The sequence below is a fragment of the Schistocerca gregaria genome, chromosome 3, assembly GCF_023897955.1.
Source record: "Schistocerca gregaria isolate iqSchGreg1 chromosome 3, iqSchGreg1.2, whole genome shotgun sequence".
Taxonomy (NCBI): Eukaryota; Metazoa; Arthropoda; class Insecta; order Orthoptera; family Acrididae; genus Schistocerca; species Schistocerca gregaria.
In genome coordinates this window covers 412,069,133-412,085,097 of record NC_064922.1, presented here as the reverse complement: position 1 = coordinate 412,085,097, position 15,965 = coordinate 412,069,133, and the positions used below count along the sequence as shown (strand labels likewise).

The 15,965-nt window shown below is 39.7% G+C and overlaps 1 protein-coding gene and 1 non-coding gene across 2 annotated transcripts in view; both read right to left on the bottom strand.

Annotated features, from left to right (window-relative positions):
* LOC126356281 (zinc transporter ZIP13 homolog) overlaps positions 1–14,902 on the bottom strand; it is a 212,868-nt gene extending 197,966 nt beyond the window's left edge. The window contains exon 1 of the mRNA XM_050007151.1: positions 13,799–14,902. Within this exon, the coding sequence (XP_049863108.1) occupies positions 13,799–14,051 (253 nt within the window). The 5' untranslated portion in view covers positions 14,052–14,902. The remainder of the gene's footprint in view (positions 1–13,798) is intronic.
* Positions 14,903–14,998: 96 nt separating this feature from the next.
* Trnav-aac (transfer RNA valine (anticodon AAC)) lies at positions 14,999–15,071 on the bottom strand. The gene has a single exon. It is a non-coding gene; the product is annotated as a tRNA-Val (tRNA).
* Between the last annotated feature and the right edge of the window lie 894 nt (positions 15,072–15,965).

Genomic DNA, 15,965 nt, shown 5'->3' with positions numbered 1-15,965 from the left:
TTCTTTGAAATAAAAACTGCGTCCAGGTGGCGCAGTGGTTAACTCAACTGCCTAGAAAGCAGGATATCTCACGTTTGATTGCTGGTCCGGCACACATTTTCACTTGTCGCTGCTGATTTTGCATAAAGGCGTGATGCAGCTGACATCAATAATTTCTTCCCCCCCCCCCCCCTTTCAATTTGTATAATATGTATCACAGCTGCAGATTTAGCGTAGTGTCTGTTCTTGGGACATGTCCGAAAGAAAAGACAGCACGCATTCATATAACTGAAGTACAATTATTGTGTTTTAATAATAATGTCAGTTCTGTTCGTCTCATTGCGTATTTCCCCAGTTCCCTTATGTACTGTGCTGTAGCAGCTCTTTGTATGTGTGGCCCACTGCCACTTGACGGTGACACATCATGCTATTGTTACTTTCTGGTCGTGCGGTTGTAGGCGCGACAGTATGGAACCGAGTGACCGCTACGGTCGCAGGTTCGAATCCTGCCTCGGGAATGGATGTGTGTGATGTCCTTGGGTTAGTTAAGTTTAAGTAGTTCTAAGTTCTAGGCGTCTGATGACCTCAGAAGTTAAGTCGCATAGTGCTCAGAGCCATTTGAACCATTTTTATTGTTACTTTAGGTCTTAAGTTTGGCACACACTGTTTATGGATTGCTCAATGTGCCAAGCTGAATGAAAAATTCGGATTGAGTCACAGGCATACTCACAGGCTTGTGATTGGCAATTTACTTTCTTTTTCCCACCCAAGAGCCCAGCTTTCTTACCAGGAATCTGTAGAGTGCAATGTTCCTTCCCCAATTGAACGCTAGAATTCATGCTCCGTCGATGACGTGGTCATGATAAGTGTTTGCAATTGCTTTGTTGGGCAAAGGTGACGAAGATAACTGGATATGGCATGTTCAAGGACTGATCCACACTTTCGCCTGAAGTGACAACGGAATGATTAAAACTGGGCGGCCTTTCTACACTCATGCTCATAACTTAAGGATAATGCTGATACATGGTGAAACAACGCTCTGGTGGGCGGTTTGCGGGTTTAAATCACCTCGGGGTATGACCATGCGGTGCAATTAACCTGCGGTCGTCGCACGGTGGCGCCGGCATCAGTCCACATACGCAGAGGTGTGTTGGTGCATGTCAGAGTACGATGCAGCGAGTAAGTGTACAGACAATTTCAGACGTGCTAATGGTGACTGTGTGTTGAAAATGGCTCTAAGAACACACATTGATGACGTTATGAGGGGCAGAATACTAGGGGGATTGGAGGCTGGTCAAACACAGCAGGTCTTAGCACGGGCCCTCCGTGTGCCACACAGTGTGATCTCAAAAGTATGGCAACTATTCCAGCAGACAGGAAACGTGTCCAGGCGCTACAGTACGGGACGTCCACAGTGTACAACACCACAAGGAGACCGATGTCTCACTATCAGTGCCCGCAGACGGCCACGGAGTATTGGAGGTAGCCTTGTTCGGGACCTTACCGCAGCCACTGGAACAGTTGACTCCAGACACACAGTCTACAGATGACTGAACAGACTTGGTTTATTCGCCTGGGGACCTGCAAGATGCATTCCACTGACCCCTGGTCATAGGAAAGCCCGTAAACGTAAAGTCTGGTGTCAGAAACACAACAGATGGTCATTGGAACAGTGGTCCCAAGTTACGTTCACGGACGGGTGCAGGTATAAACTGAACAGTGGTTCTCGCCGGGTTTTCATCTGGCTTCAACCAGGAACCAGAAACCAACCCCTTTATGACCTTGAAAGGACCCTGTATAGAGGTCGTGGTTTGATGGTGTGAGATTATGATTCTCGCACGTACACCCCTGCATGTCTTTGACAGAGGAACTGTAATAGGTCAGGTGTATCGGGGCGTCATTTTGAACCAGTATGTCCGACTCTTCAGGGGTGCAGTGGGTCCCACCTTCCTCCTGATGGATGATAACGCACGGCCCCACCGAGCTGCCATCGTGGAGGAGTACCTTGAAGCAGAAGATATCAGGCGAATGCAGTGGCCTACCTGTTCTCCAGACCTAAACCCCATTGAGAATGTCTGGGATGCTCTCGGTCGACGTATCACTGCACGTCTTCAAACCCCTAGGACACTTCAGGAGCTCCGACAGGCACTCGTGCAAGAGGGCGAGGCTATACCCCAGCTGCTGCTCGACCACCTGATCCAGAGTATGACAACCCGTTGTGCGGCCTATATACATATGCATGGTGATCATATCCCATATAGATGTCGGGGTACATGCGCAGGAAATAGTGGCGTTTTGTAGCACGTGTTTCGGGAAGTTTTTCGCAACTTGTCACCAATACCGTGGACTTACAGATCTGTGTATCTGTGTGGTGTGTATTCCCTATGTGCCTGTGCTATTGGAGCCAGTTTTGTGTAGTGCCTTGTTGTGTGGCACCACAGTCTGCAATTATCCTTAATTTGAGCATGAGTAGTATCTGAGCCACGCTTCCTCTCAAAGCCAGCCCACACTCTTGATAGCTGCACAACGTTCCTCTTCTGAAATGCCACTGAGCGAAACTCTAAATTCAAAGGTAATTTCCTGCCGATCTGCTGCCTCCATCCGATCTTACGATAAGGGCTTTGTATGTGAAATAATGAAGGCCAAATCAAGGATGTTGAAATACAAAAGTTTATTTTCTCTCTCTATGTTTAAGAACAATCCATACTGGTACTTTACGTCCTCTGCAACTAGCTTCAAAGTTTTTAATCTGTGAAACACTTAAATTTGACACGATTGTTATCTTTACAGCAAATTATTACGTGTTAATGCTGCCAGAGATTGTTATTGATTTTATAAAACCTCCAAACACATTAAATGCGGACAGCGTTCGCCACAGCTACGATATAAATAAAGCGATTAAAAATTAGAAACTAGATAATAGTCTCCAAACGTGATGGACTACAAAAAATTAACAAGAAAATAACAAATGAAATTAATTTACAAGTTTGCTATGAGGCTATCAGAAATTTATCAACGAGAAGCAGCAAAGATACATTTTTTGGTTCAAAATGGCTCTGGGCACTATGAGACTTAACACCTGAGGTCATCAGTCCCTTGAACTACTTAAATCTAACTAACCTAAGGACATCACACACATCCATGCCCGAGGCAGGATTCGAATCTGCGACCGTAATATTTTTCTTTTCTTGTACAGACACATATTTGGCATTACTGAAATACTGAATAAAAGCGTAGGAGTGCTAAAATATGTATTTTAATGAGCACACACGCAGAAGAAGGCGTTGGTGCTTACTGAAATTAATTCCATCAACGGTCTGGTAACTGCAATACTGAAGTTATGTCATGTTCATACTACCACATTTTGACAACAGTCCACAGACTGACGCTTCATGGGTTATCTGTCGGCAGCAACTGCGGTACCAAATCAAAAGAAAGAAAAAAAATGTAGCTGACTCAGTCTGCGAAGGGTATTGCCAGATATTTGCCAGACAAGACCTCAGGACAAATCACAGTATTGCAGTAGCCAAACAGATAAGGTAATTGCGCGATAAATAAAAACAGCCACGGAACAAGTTGCGTAACCATTTTATCGATGTCTTATCTTAGCTGATCTCAAAACTGGAGCGTAGCCTTCGGCACGAGTTGTTGACTTTAGACACATCGTACCTCGGTTAGATGACTTCGATGCAAGGAACGTGTACAAACTCAGGGGACCGAGATTACTGGCGTGAATGTTGTCTTTTGTTCGACAGGATAATGGTTCATAATTTTGCTTTTAGAAAAGTAGATAGAGCTTTCAATTAAACTAACTGTACAAGTTGTAGAATTCTTTATATATAAAAACCTCTTACGTCTAACTCGTGCCACACATGCACCACCCGGATATGTCTTACTCTTCAAGTTAAAGCACATCAGTGGCTTCTGAACACTGCTGAATAGAACACGCAGCGGACATCGAACTCTCGCTTAATTTAGATCTGTATTTGAACAACATATTACCCATCTACCGAATATTTATTTACAATGCTAGAGATAGTTCAATATGCTCATCTAAATGTATAATCGTAGTTGTCTGAAATATTTCCACCCGCCTTCCCAGTCGTGATCGCTGTAACTCGCTATTGAAAGAGGTTATATGGGTGCATAAAGCTGCACATCATAGTCTCACAATGTGAGGGCGTCGACACCGCAGATGGAAACACCTGAGTCGAGGAATTTAGAGTTCGTTATCTGCCTTAGAGCTATTCCAGAAGAGATGACTGACTACCGACAACAGTTTCACCGTCTCTTTGCTTTCGCTTTCGTAATAACCCATAACATACCCAAATCAATACAGATGCAAACCGTGATCTATACAACACAATTACACACAGGATAGGCCTCCCATGTGTCATCAAGAGCCTTTCTTCCTGTGCTTCCGAAGCAGTTCTCATTTTTAAAGCGAACTACATAACAGAAGCACTATAGATTATGTGTTATGTGCTACTGCTTCCGAATCCGTTGAGAGTGTTTTCTATGAACATCGACGACGCTAAGGAAAAAGAGGAAGTGAGAAAACGGAAAGAAAACGGTGAAATGAGAAAAATCTGTGAGCGGCGTGGTCATTTAGGAGTCTTCTAGGTAAAATAACTGTACGAAATATCGCTGCTACGAACGTTTTAACGACTTCGTAAACTATTTCCTATTCTCCGGTAACGCCTTACTGAACGAGACGACGCACCACTTCCAAGTGATGTTTCTAATTGAAAAGATAAGTGTTATCATTTTCCTTCCTTTTACTTCATTAACGGCTCTGAATGATTCTAGATATGGCGAAGAAAAACATTAGCTAGCGTATTAGAAAGGCAACTTCCCATTGCCAAACGGTGTTCTCGTATACACAGGGTGGTACAGCCTGAAAAGAGTGTCGCCGTTTGGTTCTTCTGAGAAATAATTGTTGAGAAAAGAAGTTCGATACGCTGCGCCGTTTCCGCGTCAATTACCATTTAAGACATCCAATCAGATCGTTGCCGCCCATATTCAAGCGGCCCGCCAGATATACTGTTAATTAGTGTCAGCTGTTCTCATAGCATAGATGATGGCGCAATAGACAGCTCAGCCTATCGCCAGGGTTCGGGCTTTACTACCATCCCATGACCAATTTTTGTATCGGACGCAACGGACTGCTTGACTAACTTAAAAGCTAATTTACTCGGAAAGGGAGCAACGTATTGAATCTTTTCTAAGCATTTATTTCTCAGCACGATCTCCCCTGCAACATCCTTATAAGCTTTTCAGACTGTTTCTGAACAAGCTGTGCTTCCGCCTGAAGATACAAACTTTGAAAGATACGAGAAGTGGCTTTTTTTTCTTTTTTTCCCTACGGTTCTACAAGTTAAAAACCTAATGCTATATTTCTGTACTTTTATTATCACAAATAAAACGCTGTATCTCAGCTCTATCTCATTAAATAGTGCTATTTATGTACCAAAATAGCGCCGTTACTGGTTTCGATCCGACAGGCTTATCATCAGTGTGTCGTTAACGTCTGCATTAAGTTTGTGTTGTTGACATTAGCTGTTGGTGTTTTATTCCCCAACTGACGTAGGCAACAACAAATGTAATAGAGCAACACTCTGAAGGTGAATTTGATGGTTCGAAACCGGTAACGGTGCTGTTTGTGTAAAAAAATAACATTAACAGTGGGAGATTGCTGTTTTCGTCTTTAAAAGAATAGAGTTGTATTTCGTACACAGCCATAGTATCAAAAATGTTAAGTTATCGACGGAATAGCAGGCAGAATTTTTTTTTCCAAGTGTCATTATGCTGTCGAACAGTGCACAAGCTCCGGAATTTGCCCGCGAAAACCAAAAAGTGGTTCACTGCACGGGGATCTGAGTTGCTATCTTCCATGATTTTGAGCTCAGTGTCTTAACCACTGCACCAACTCACTTGGTGTTGATGTTCGAGATAATGGCGTACTCTACCAACTGATCAATGGACTCAGGGCACAGAAGATACTGTTGTGGTTTGGTGGAAGTTTTAGACAGCAGTTTAGGCGTTATGATCCTCCTACGTAGTTCACCAAATAGGTACAAAACTTTCGAAGCAGAGATTACAGCTGTCATCTAGATAAACTGCGTCGATAGGCGTACAGACGATCAAATACACGAAAGTTTCCTATGGTGCCTGCAAAAATCAGTCCACATAGCCAGCCAAGAGTTGCTGTTGTCAACATTAAAGACTATTCTATGGAACGACTGCAAAGGCATAAACAGCAATTTAACTATCCCACAAAGAAAAAAACGTTTATCAAACATTTTGTGGATATTACCACACATGATGAGGTTTTTGCTGGAATTAATAATTATGACTGGTGACGCGACACTTGATTTATGTGCAGAAGTTAACAGGCACAAGAAGTCCAAGTTAAATTTTTTTTCTTATATGAGAAAGATAAGGTCAAGATGTTTAACCAAAGATTGACGTAGCACTTCTCTTCAATGGATATTTCATACTTCGATTTCGTGCCTTGCAATTTCAAAAAATACTATGACATAATGGGGGATGTACTACCACAACCGTTTAGAGTATCACATCTAGAGATAACTTGTGAAGCTACAACTACTGAAGGGGGACCGTCGTGTAACATGTCAAGTTCATTTACTGCCCTCTAGAGAAGTTGCTAATTCATACCTGCACATTCATATTCATCAACAAAACAAAACTGGCATTATATAGGATGGAATGTGGAATGTCAGATCCCTTAATCACGTATGAAAGTTAGATACATTGGTAATTACTGAAGTGCAGGTACAGGAGTTGTGGTCAGGAGAGTACAGGGATCTCAACTCAGAACCGAACAGGAATAACATAGGAGTACGCCTAATGAATAATCAGAAAATGTGATTGCAGGTAAGCTGATACAAACAACATAGTGAAAGTGTTATTGTAGGTACAAAGCCAACACCTGTCATAGAATTACAAGTTTATATGCTGACTAGTTGCACAGATGAAGGGACTGAAAGAATATACGATGACGTAAACAAAATTATATAGACAGTTAACTGAGCTGAAAATTTAACTGATTGGTGAATGGAAAATATGTAGTAGAGAAAAGGCAAAAATGGCAAATAGTAGGAGAACATGGATTTTGGGAAAGAATGACGGATGCAATAGCCTGGTAGAAATTTGCACAGAGCATAATTTTATACTCATTAACACTTGGTTTAAGAATCATGAAAGAAAATATGTGGAAAAGAGCTGGGGCACTAGAAGGTTTCAGATCGATTGTGTAGTGGTAAGACAGATTTTGAAATCAGATTTGAAACTGTAAGACATCTCCAGGAGCAGATGTGGACTCTACCTATAATTTTTTGGTTACCAGCCTTTTCTGCATGCTATTACTCGCATGTGAGTTTGAAATGTGTATAGCATACACCATCTCCACCCTCTTTCTGTCCCCCTCTTCCTCCTTCCGAATCTCTGTCCACCACATTGTTTCACCTCTACCTACCTGTCTCTTGTCCACATTCTCTCTCTCTCTCTCTCTCTCTCTCTCTCTCTCTCTCTCTCTCTCTCTCTCTCTGTGTGTGTGTGTATTCAGCTTGGTCTGCAACCCCCTCTGTACATCCACTCATCTATCTGTAACAATCTCCCCACAGCCGTGCTCATCAACATATGTAGTAATTGCAAAACAGGTCAATAGTACTGAAACAAAATGCCTGTCACATCTGGCAACCTACACATCAGGAGCTTGAAAACAGTTTTTCTTTTTGTCCCTGAAACATAGGACGCCATGAAAACAAGTGGATTAAGCAGGCCAATACTACTCCAACACAACACATCCACCGTGTAGAGCAGCCTACATGTCAGGGGCTCGACAACCACTTGGCACCCAAGCTGCACTTCAAAGCAGATCAATAAGACAGGCCATTATTACTCCCAAGCAACATACCTCTCACACCCCAACCTATATACCAGCAGCTGGGAAATTTTTTGGCCCATAAACCCACATCAACTGGAGCTAGGACGTTATAAATCTCACAGTGGTAATACTCCTGAGGCTTGCTGTTTCAGTGACACACACACACACACACACACACACACACACACACACACACACACACACACACACACACACACAGAGAGAGAGAGAGAGAGAGAGAGAGAGAGAGAGAGAGAATGAACTGCAGATTGAAACTAAGATACTAAAGACACTGTAAAAAGGTAGGAAACTTAAGAGATGGAGCCTGCATAAATTAAACAAACTAGAGGTTGTAGAGACATTCAGAGAGAGCACCTGGCAATGTCAAGACTGAAACCTGGGAAAGTAAAACAATAGAAAACAAATGGGTAGCTCAGAGAAGGTAGCAGACAATTACATAGGTAAAAAGACATGGCCTTGTAGAAATCCCTGGATAACACCTGATATACTGAATTTAACTGATGAAACCAGAAAATACAAATGAAAGCAGCAAATGAAGCAAGAAAAAGGGAATACAAAGGTCTAAAAATGACATTGACAGAAGTGCAAAATGACTAAGTAGGGACGGCTAGAGGACAAATCCAAGGCTGTAGAAGCATGCGTAACTGGGGGAAAAATGTATGCCCCCTATACAAAAATTAATGAGGCTTTATGGAGAAAGGAGAAGCAGATGCATGGATATCAAGAGCTTAGATGCAAGGCAGTATGAGGTGAAAAATGAGCAGCTGAAAGATGGAAAGAATATATCTAGAAGGGCTATGCAGGTAAAAACCAACTAGAGGACAATGATATGGAAAGAGAAGAGGAAGTAAGCGAAGAGAGATGAGAGGTACAATATGCAGGAGTAATTTGTCATAGCACTGAAATGCCTACATAAAAGCAAGGTCCATGGTATGTAACATATATGAGACAGGCAAAACATCCTCAGATTTTTGGAAAAATATAATAATTCCAAATCAAATGGCTTTGAGCACTATGGGACTCAACTGCTGTGGTCATTAGTCCCCTAGAACTTAGAACTACTTAAACCTAACTAACCTAAGGACATCACACACATCCATGCCCGAGGCAGGATTCGAACCTGCGACTGTAGCAGTTGCACGGTTCCGGACTGGGCGCCTAGAACCGCGTGACCACAGCGGCCGGCTAATAATTCCAATTCCAATAAAAGATGGATGTTGATAGTGTGAATATTAGCAAATTATCAGAGCAATCAGTCGTGGCTGAAACATACTGAGATGTATTATTTAGTGAAGAATTGAGAAAGTAATAGAAGATGACCTTGAGAAAGATGAATTTGGGTTCCAGGGAAATGCAGAAACATGCAATATCATACTGACTCTACAACTTATCCTAGAAGATAGGTTTAAGGAAAGCAAACATAACTTGATAGCACTTTTAGATTTAGATAAAGCTTTTGCAATGTTTACTGGCTGAAGGTAGCAGGGGTCAAATACATGAAGAGAAAAATTATTTACAACTTGTACAGTAAACAGATTAAAGTTATTCAATCTGTACACTGAGCAAGCAGTACAGGAAAGCAAACTAAATTTCAAAGAGACGAAATAAAAACTTGGAGGTTTGCTGATGATGTTGAAATATTGTCAGAGGCAGTAAAGTGTTTGGAAGGGCTATTGACGGGAATGGATAGTGTTTTGCCAAAAGTATCGATAAGGTTTGCTATTTGGGCAGTAAAATAACAGATGATGGTGGAGTGGATATAAAATGCATATTGGCAATAGCAATAAAAGCATTTCTGAAATTGAGGAGTTTGTTAAAATCAAATATCAATTTAAGTGTTGGAGATTTTTTTTCTGGAGGAGGTATATGCCTGGTGTGTAGCCTTGCATTGAAGTGAAAACAGAAGGTGGTTAAAAATTGTAGAGGGAGACCAAAACATGAATACAGTAAGCACGTTCAAATCAATGTTGCAGTAGTTATGCAGAGATTAAGAGGCCTGTGCAGGACAGACTAGCACAGAGAACTGGATCTAACTGGTCTGCAATCTGAAGACATCATCATCATAGTCACTTAATCATGGAGAGTGGTAGTACTTTGTCATACAGCCCTGTCATTTAGTAAGAAGGTGGCAACCTGTGTGGTTATGAGCTTTTGCCTCAACTTGTTTACTGAGAGTGTTTAATATTTTACAAAACCAATAACTAACAACATCTCTGTACTATGATTTGACACAAGGAAAATTGTTTTAATTCATGTTATTACTGAATGTCCTGTCCTCAATGATAAATGGCACGCCAGTCTGGGAAACTAACAGAACCTGAACCTAATTACTACGATTAACATTCTACAGTACTCGGATAGCACTGCACCCCTTATGAGAAACATTGCAATTTTGCCAACAATCTTACAATACTATTCTGCTCACATAACATAACCCAAACGAATCTGAAATCCAACAATGGAAACTAGAAATTGAAATATCAACAATATTAGGAAAAGGCTATACTGCTACTCACAGTAAAGATGATATTTTCAGTTCCAGAAAGGCACAAAAAAATCATTCAGCTTTTGGCCAAATCTCTCGAGAAAAGAAAACACACACATTCACACAAGCATGCAAATCTCACACACATGGCTGTCATCTTCGGCAGCTCCGCTCCGAGCAGCCAGAGATGACTGTCCCGTATGCATGAGGTGTGTGTGTTTTCAATAACATGAAAGTTATGGTAACACACTTTGTTAAGCAGCATAAATTTTTGAATCTAAGAATCAGATCAAATACTTGAGTTTCCTTCACTGAGTGTGCTAAGCATGACGTAAGGCCATACATATTAACAAAACAGATGTTTTGTAATAATTAATTAAATGAGAATAACTGTGTCACAACTTAGATATGTGAGTTTGTGGATTGGGTTGCTAAATGATAAGGTTATCAGTGCCCGTACACAGCTTGGGTATCTTTCACATTACTTGGGAGACCACAACATTCTGATAATAATATACGCATTCTCTGAGGCACAAAAATATTTCATTTAACCATTAACGTTGAGTGAAAACTTTTTTCCGTATTTCTAATGTGTGGGCAATCAAATACTAATGTTTCATTGCTAATTGTTAGTGTGTTGTCAGTGGTATGTCTAACTTGGCTTATATACCGACTGCAGCTTTAACTACTCAGAAATAACATAGGGTTGAAATTTTAATTGTGGGAGCTTTATTAAATAGTGCAGTCAATGGTGCAAATGGTAGCATTAGAAAGTTTCCTATGAAGTGGTAAAACATTTTTAAAAGGTTATGCTTTGCTGCTGTGAAGACTGTAATAAGTAGAAAAGGAATTAGTACTCATCACTTCATCAATGACAATGTAATAACAGAACAAGGGAGAAAATCAGTCGAGTCCTTTTTTAGGAACCATCCCAGCATTTGCATCGAATTCTGAGGTAAACGATGAAAAACCTAAGTCTGGATGCCCAGTTAGGTTTGGAGTCCTGCTCCTCTTGAACCAAGCTCTAGGATCTTAAATTCACATCCTTCTCCACACAATAAGTCAAAAACCTCTGTGGAAACAATGGCAGCTAGTTATACTGATACCGTCACAGATGAGGTTTAAGTGGACCGTGAGATCTGTTATTTCCACTACTCTTCCTAATGGTGCAACCTGGTATTCTGTCTAACCACATACTGAAGACATATTCTGTCTAAAGATTAGCATGTAGGCCTGTATCTCACCATGCCTATGTGCTTCTGCTACAAAATAAGGACATTTCTCTGTCAGTTAATGTGTTACAAGCCTTAGGGTCACTGATGAAATTTCAATCATGGGGAAAGTCTACTGAATAGAAGTTCTCATGCAATTTTTTTTAAGTTCTTCGTATCTTATTTGCCTGACAAGTTTTGTCAAATTTCAAACATCACTTGCACTAAGTTACTGTCATTATAAAAACTCTATAATCATGTGGTCTTAACATGCAGAATAATAATAATTATAAAAAAATGGAAACCATTCAAAACTTTGTCAAAGCATGAAAGATGTGCACTCTGAGTACATACATGCACACTGGATAACCCAATGTCGTGTGCATCAACAGTATCAGACCCGCAACACAAATGTTGAACCAAGACGGTTGTTTTTTTTACACAAAAATACTCTTTAGACCTATTATAACTGCAACAATGAAACAATATTCTGCAATGGTTCACTTAACAACTGCTGCTACACAGCAGCTCAAGGCCATTGCCTTGATATTATATATGCTGCTGACCTTCACAAGCAGGTGCATTGACATAAGATAGAAAGCTATTCACCAAATACAAGTTCCTTAAGAAAATGAAATAAGCTGACACTTTACAGGCTACTATAACCTCACACTTGTCAACTTAGGCAAATAATAAAACAAAGAACACAAAATCACTAAGAACACTGCTCACTTCCACTGTGTTATTTGGACTACACAAGTTACAAATGATTAGTTTGAAAAGATAAAAAACACACAGACACACACACAGTGTGTGTTATATCTCATAATTTAATCTTATTTAAATATGCCATCAAAAATACAGTTAATTTATCTCATAATTTAATCTTCTTCAAACATTCCACATTCTTAATGTCTTAGTGTTTTGAGTGTCAACTGTAACATACCAAAAATGAAAAACCGTTTTCACTTTCTTGAGAATACACTGAAAACTATACATTGTTGTTAAAATAATTCTAAAGGAAACTACATTATCCTTAAAATGTGACAAGTCAGCGGACAGGCAGCAGACCATATTTGTTGCAACTTTTGACATATTTTTGAAAACTGTGTGGCTAAGCTTAAGTACTCTTATGAAATGAGAACTGTTATGCAGTTGTTTGTTATTCAACTGATCAAATATTTTGTAATGTTCATTAATTTCTCTGTAGTCCCCAAGACAGGTGTAAGTTATTTGCTTTTGACAAAATTTACTGAACTATGTTAATGAAACTTCTGCATGTGAAATCAAAATCTCACTTTGTACCTGGTTTAAATTACTAAATTGGACATCATCTCCTCTTTGGACCATGGATCACACATTATCCATTATATTAACATAGATATACAGTCTTGCAAAGGTTTTAATATATCCAGTCTTGCATGGGGAAAAATGAAACACAATATAAGCTACTCAACTAAAGTAAATCTACAACCTGAGGGCTATAATAGTAGCAAACTCTGCCCTAAGAACACAACACACTAAACAGATCAAAAGGAAGCACCCTGTAGCTGTGGGATGAAGAGAAACTTTGAATACAGCACATAAAATATTCATCTAACGAAAATTTATACTGGTGTCAAAAAAATGAGAACTAGGATGCAGTGGGATGTTCAATTTTAGCTGCTACTACTCACAATTACAATGACGGAGAAATACATGCAATTCTGCACAACAGCATGATGTAACGGATAATAAGATAATCGTGCATCACAGCCAATGAGGTATGTAGCTAGTTTGTTTGTGTGGTCATCCTCCGCAGCAAATACATAAATTCTTGTTTTGTAAATAAAACTGTGTTTTTCTGCTGCAGGAATAGGCAGTTTTATTTACAAAACAAGTAGTTACTAAGTTTTTGTTTAACAGCGTCGTCTTAAATGCAAATAACTGTAGGCTCACAAAAATGCAATTAAAAACCTCCCACGAGAAACTGAATTAACTGGAGAAAACAGAAAATACAGGCAGGTAAATGGTAATCGTTACTATACAATTAATCTGGGAGAATTAAATACACGTAAACAACAGAACGTAAACAACAATGATAGGGGATATACAACTATAAGAAAACAACAAAACAAATCAGAATTTAACAAAATATATATGCTATAATTTTCCAGGCAAGCAAATCAAGTGAAAAATTTGCAGTTGACATACCTTCTGATTTTATGTTGGCTCCTTCTTCGATAGGGATCACAAGAAGAGGAAATATTCCACTAAGTCCAATAAACGTTGATCCGATCAGTGAGAAAACCCATGGATGATACTCAAATCCTGAAATGCCTGAAGATATGGCAAGCAAAAGTGAACTCGGAATTAAATCAGAAACCATGTCCTTATAGGCGTGCCACAATTCCGCCGAATTATTAGACTGACAACTTATGAGAGACGCACTATCAGTCGAGCACATTGTCTACTACAGTAATTTTTAAAGTTGTCACTTCCTACTAAATGCACGAGACCACTTATTAAGTCCTAACAGCAGAGCTGCCGCTCATGTGGTATGATTAATGTTTGCGTTCTCCTCTAAAAGAGAATGATAGCTTCAGATATGACCACTGGCCATCGACGAACAAAATCAATGACCGATATGAATAAAACAAGAGCTCTTAGATAATGCTAAAGTGTAATCTGATTATGTTATTTGTACACGATTTCAAACTGCTCACACACACTGGTGCACAGCAGTTTGTGAACTGCCGACTGAGATTACATCCCTTGTGTTTACAACGACTACGTAACTCACGAACTCGTCGGTAGATGGCAACAGCAGCCAGCATACTCATTGCAGAGTAAAAGTCACTCCCGCTAATTTGGACGCGATATTCAGCGACGATAAAGTGAGCGACATGCGCTAATATATTTATATATTTGTCTTAACAGCTTGATGTCAATTGTCCATGCGACATTTCACCACATCTGTTCATAAACAATACACAACTGTTTTCTGGTCAAGACAAGGGACAAGATCGCTGTAACGATGTTCACTAACTAAAATTTAGAATTTATTCTAAATGACAGCTCCCCACATGTTAGAACTGCACATGTTCTTTACTTTTCAATGCAGCGTAATTTTAAAGTTCATTACGATGTGCAAATGAACACAAGAATTTGGAATGTGATACTACTTACACTACCCAAACACAAGTCCGGTAAAACTAACAAACAAAAATCCTTGGAAAAACAAAGACTAATTTGAAACATACAAAATCTCTGAAGAAAAAAAAGAAGACTTTGCCTGAAACATGATTATATGTCTTTACGATCTTTGATTATATGACGCAATCATCATTCTCAATGCAGCAAATCAGAGAATTGGATATAAGATGATGAATTTGGAAGAAAAAGAAAAAAAATTGTTTCCGCCCGGGATCGAACCGGGGACCTTCCGCGTGTTAGGCGGATGTGATAACCACTACACCACGGAAACACCTTAATGCTGCTTACCATTTTAGTAGTATAAACGGCTTGACAGTTTTCTCATATAATTAGTAATATATAGTATAACATGTATTAGATAGTGGAAATAGGACATTGTGTTTGGAATGGGATAATTCTTACCATTTCAATATCTAATCATTCATGTTTTAACCCTCCGTTACTTGCGCGAAAACTCCTGTGACCTTGTCACTCACGCGGATGACAGGTGTCATCCACAAATCAAGCAGTGTATTTGTATACTTTGAACGGTCTTTATGACTGATTTTATGATTCTTTATTCAGTCTAAATATAATATATCTAATATTAGTACACAGTTCGACCATTCGAAGAACAATATCTTCAGCTGAATTACTGGCATTACATGGTCCCTCTTGTTGCTTACCGACGTACGGTCCTAAATTCAAAGTGTAAGCTGTTTTTCCATCAACCAAAGCAAACACTTTTAACCCATACTACACTTTTAACCCATACTTTGCTGGTTTGCTAGGGATATATTGCCTGAATGGAATGGGCAGTTTGCTCTAAATGTCAAAGGTGCTCGCCAACAGTACGATATTCACTAGGTGAAAAAAAAAGAATAAAATAAAATTGGCAATTGTTCGTGAATAGTACAAGTACCTCTCTGATAGGAGTCAACTTGTCAGTCTCTCTGCGAACACCTCTATCACGGATATTATCAAACCTCAGACATCTCAACAGAAACCTGAATCGGTTTTCACTTATGCATAAATAACATGATTCAATTCCGTTTCCCTTCGAGTTATCCTACAATTTCGATATACTCTTCCTAGAACATCTCAAAGATCCACACAGATATAACAAACCAATGAAAGCTCTAATACCTACCGCATCTGTTTCTTTAGCATCCCTTTCCCTAGAGAA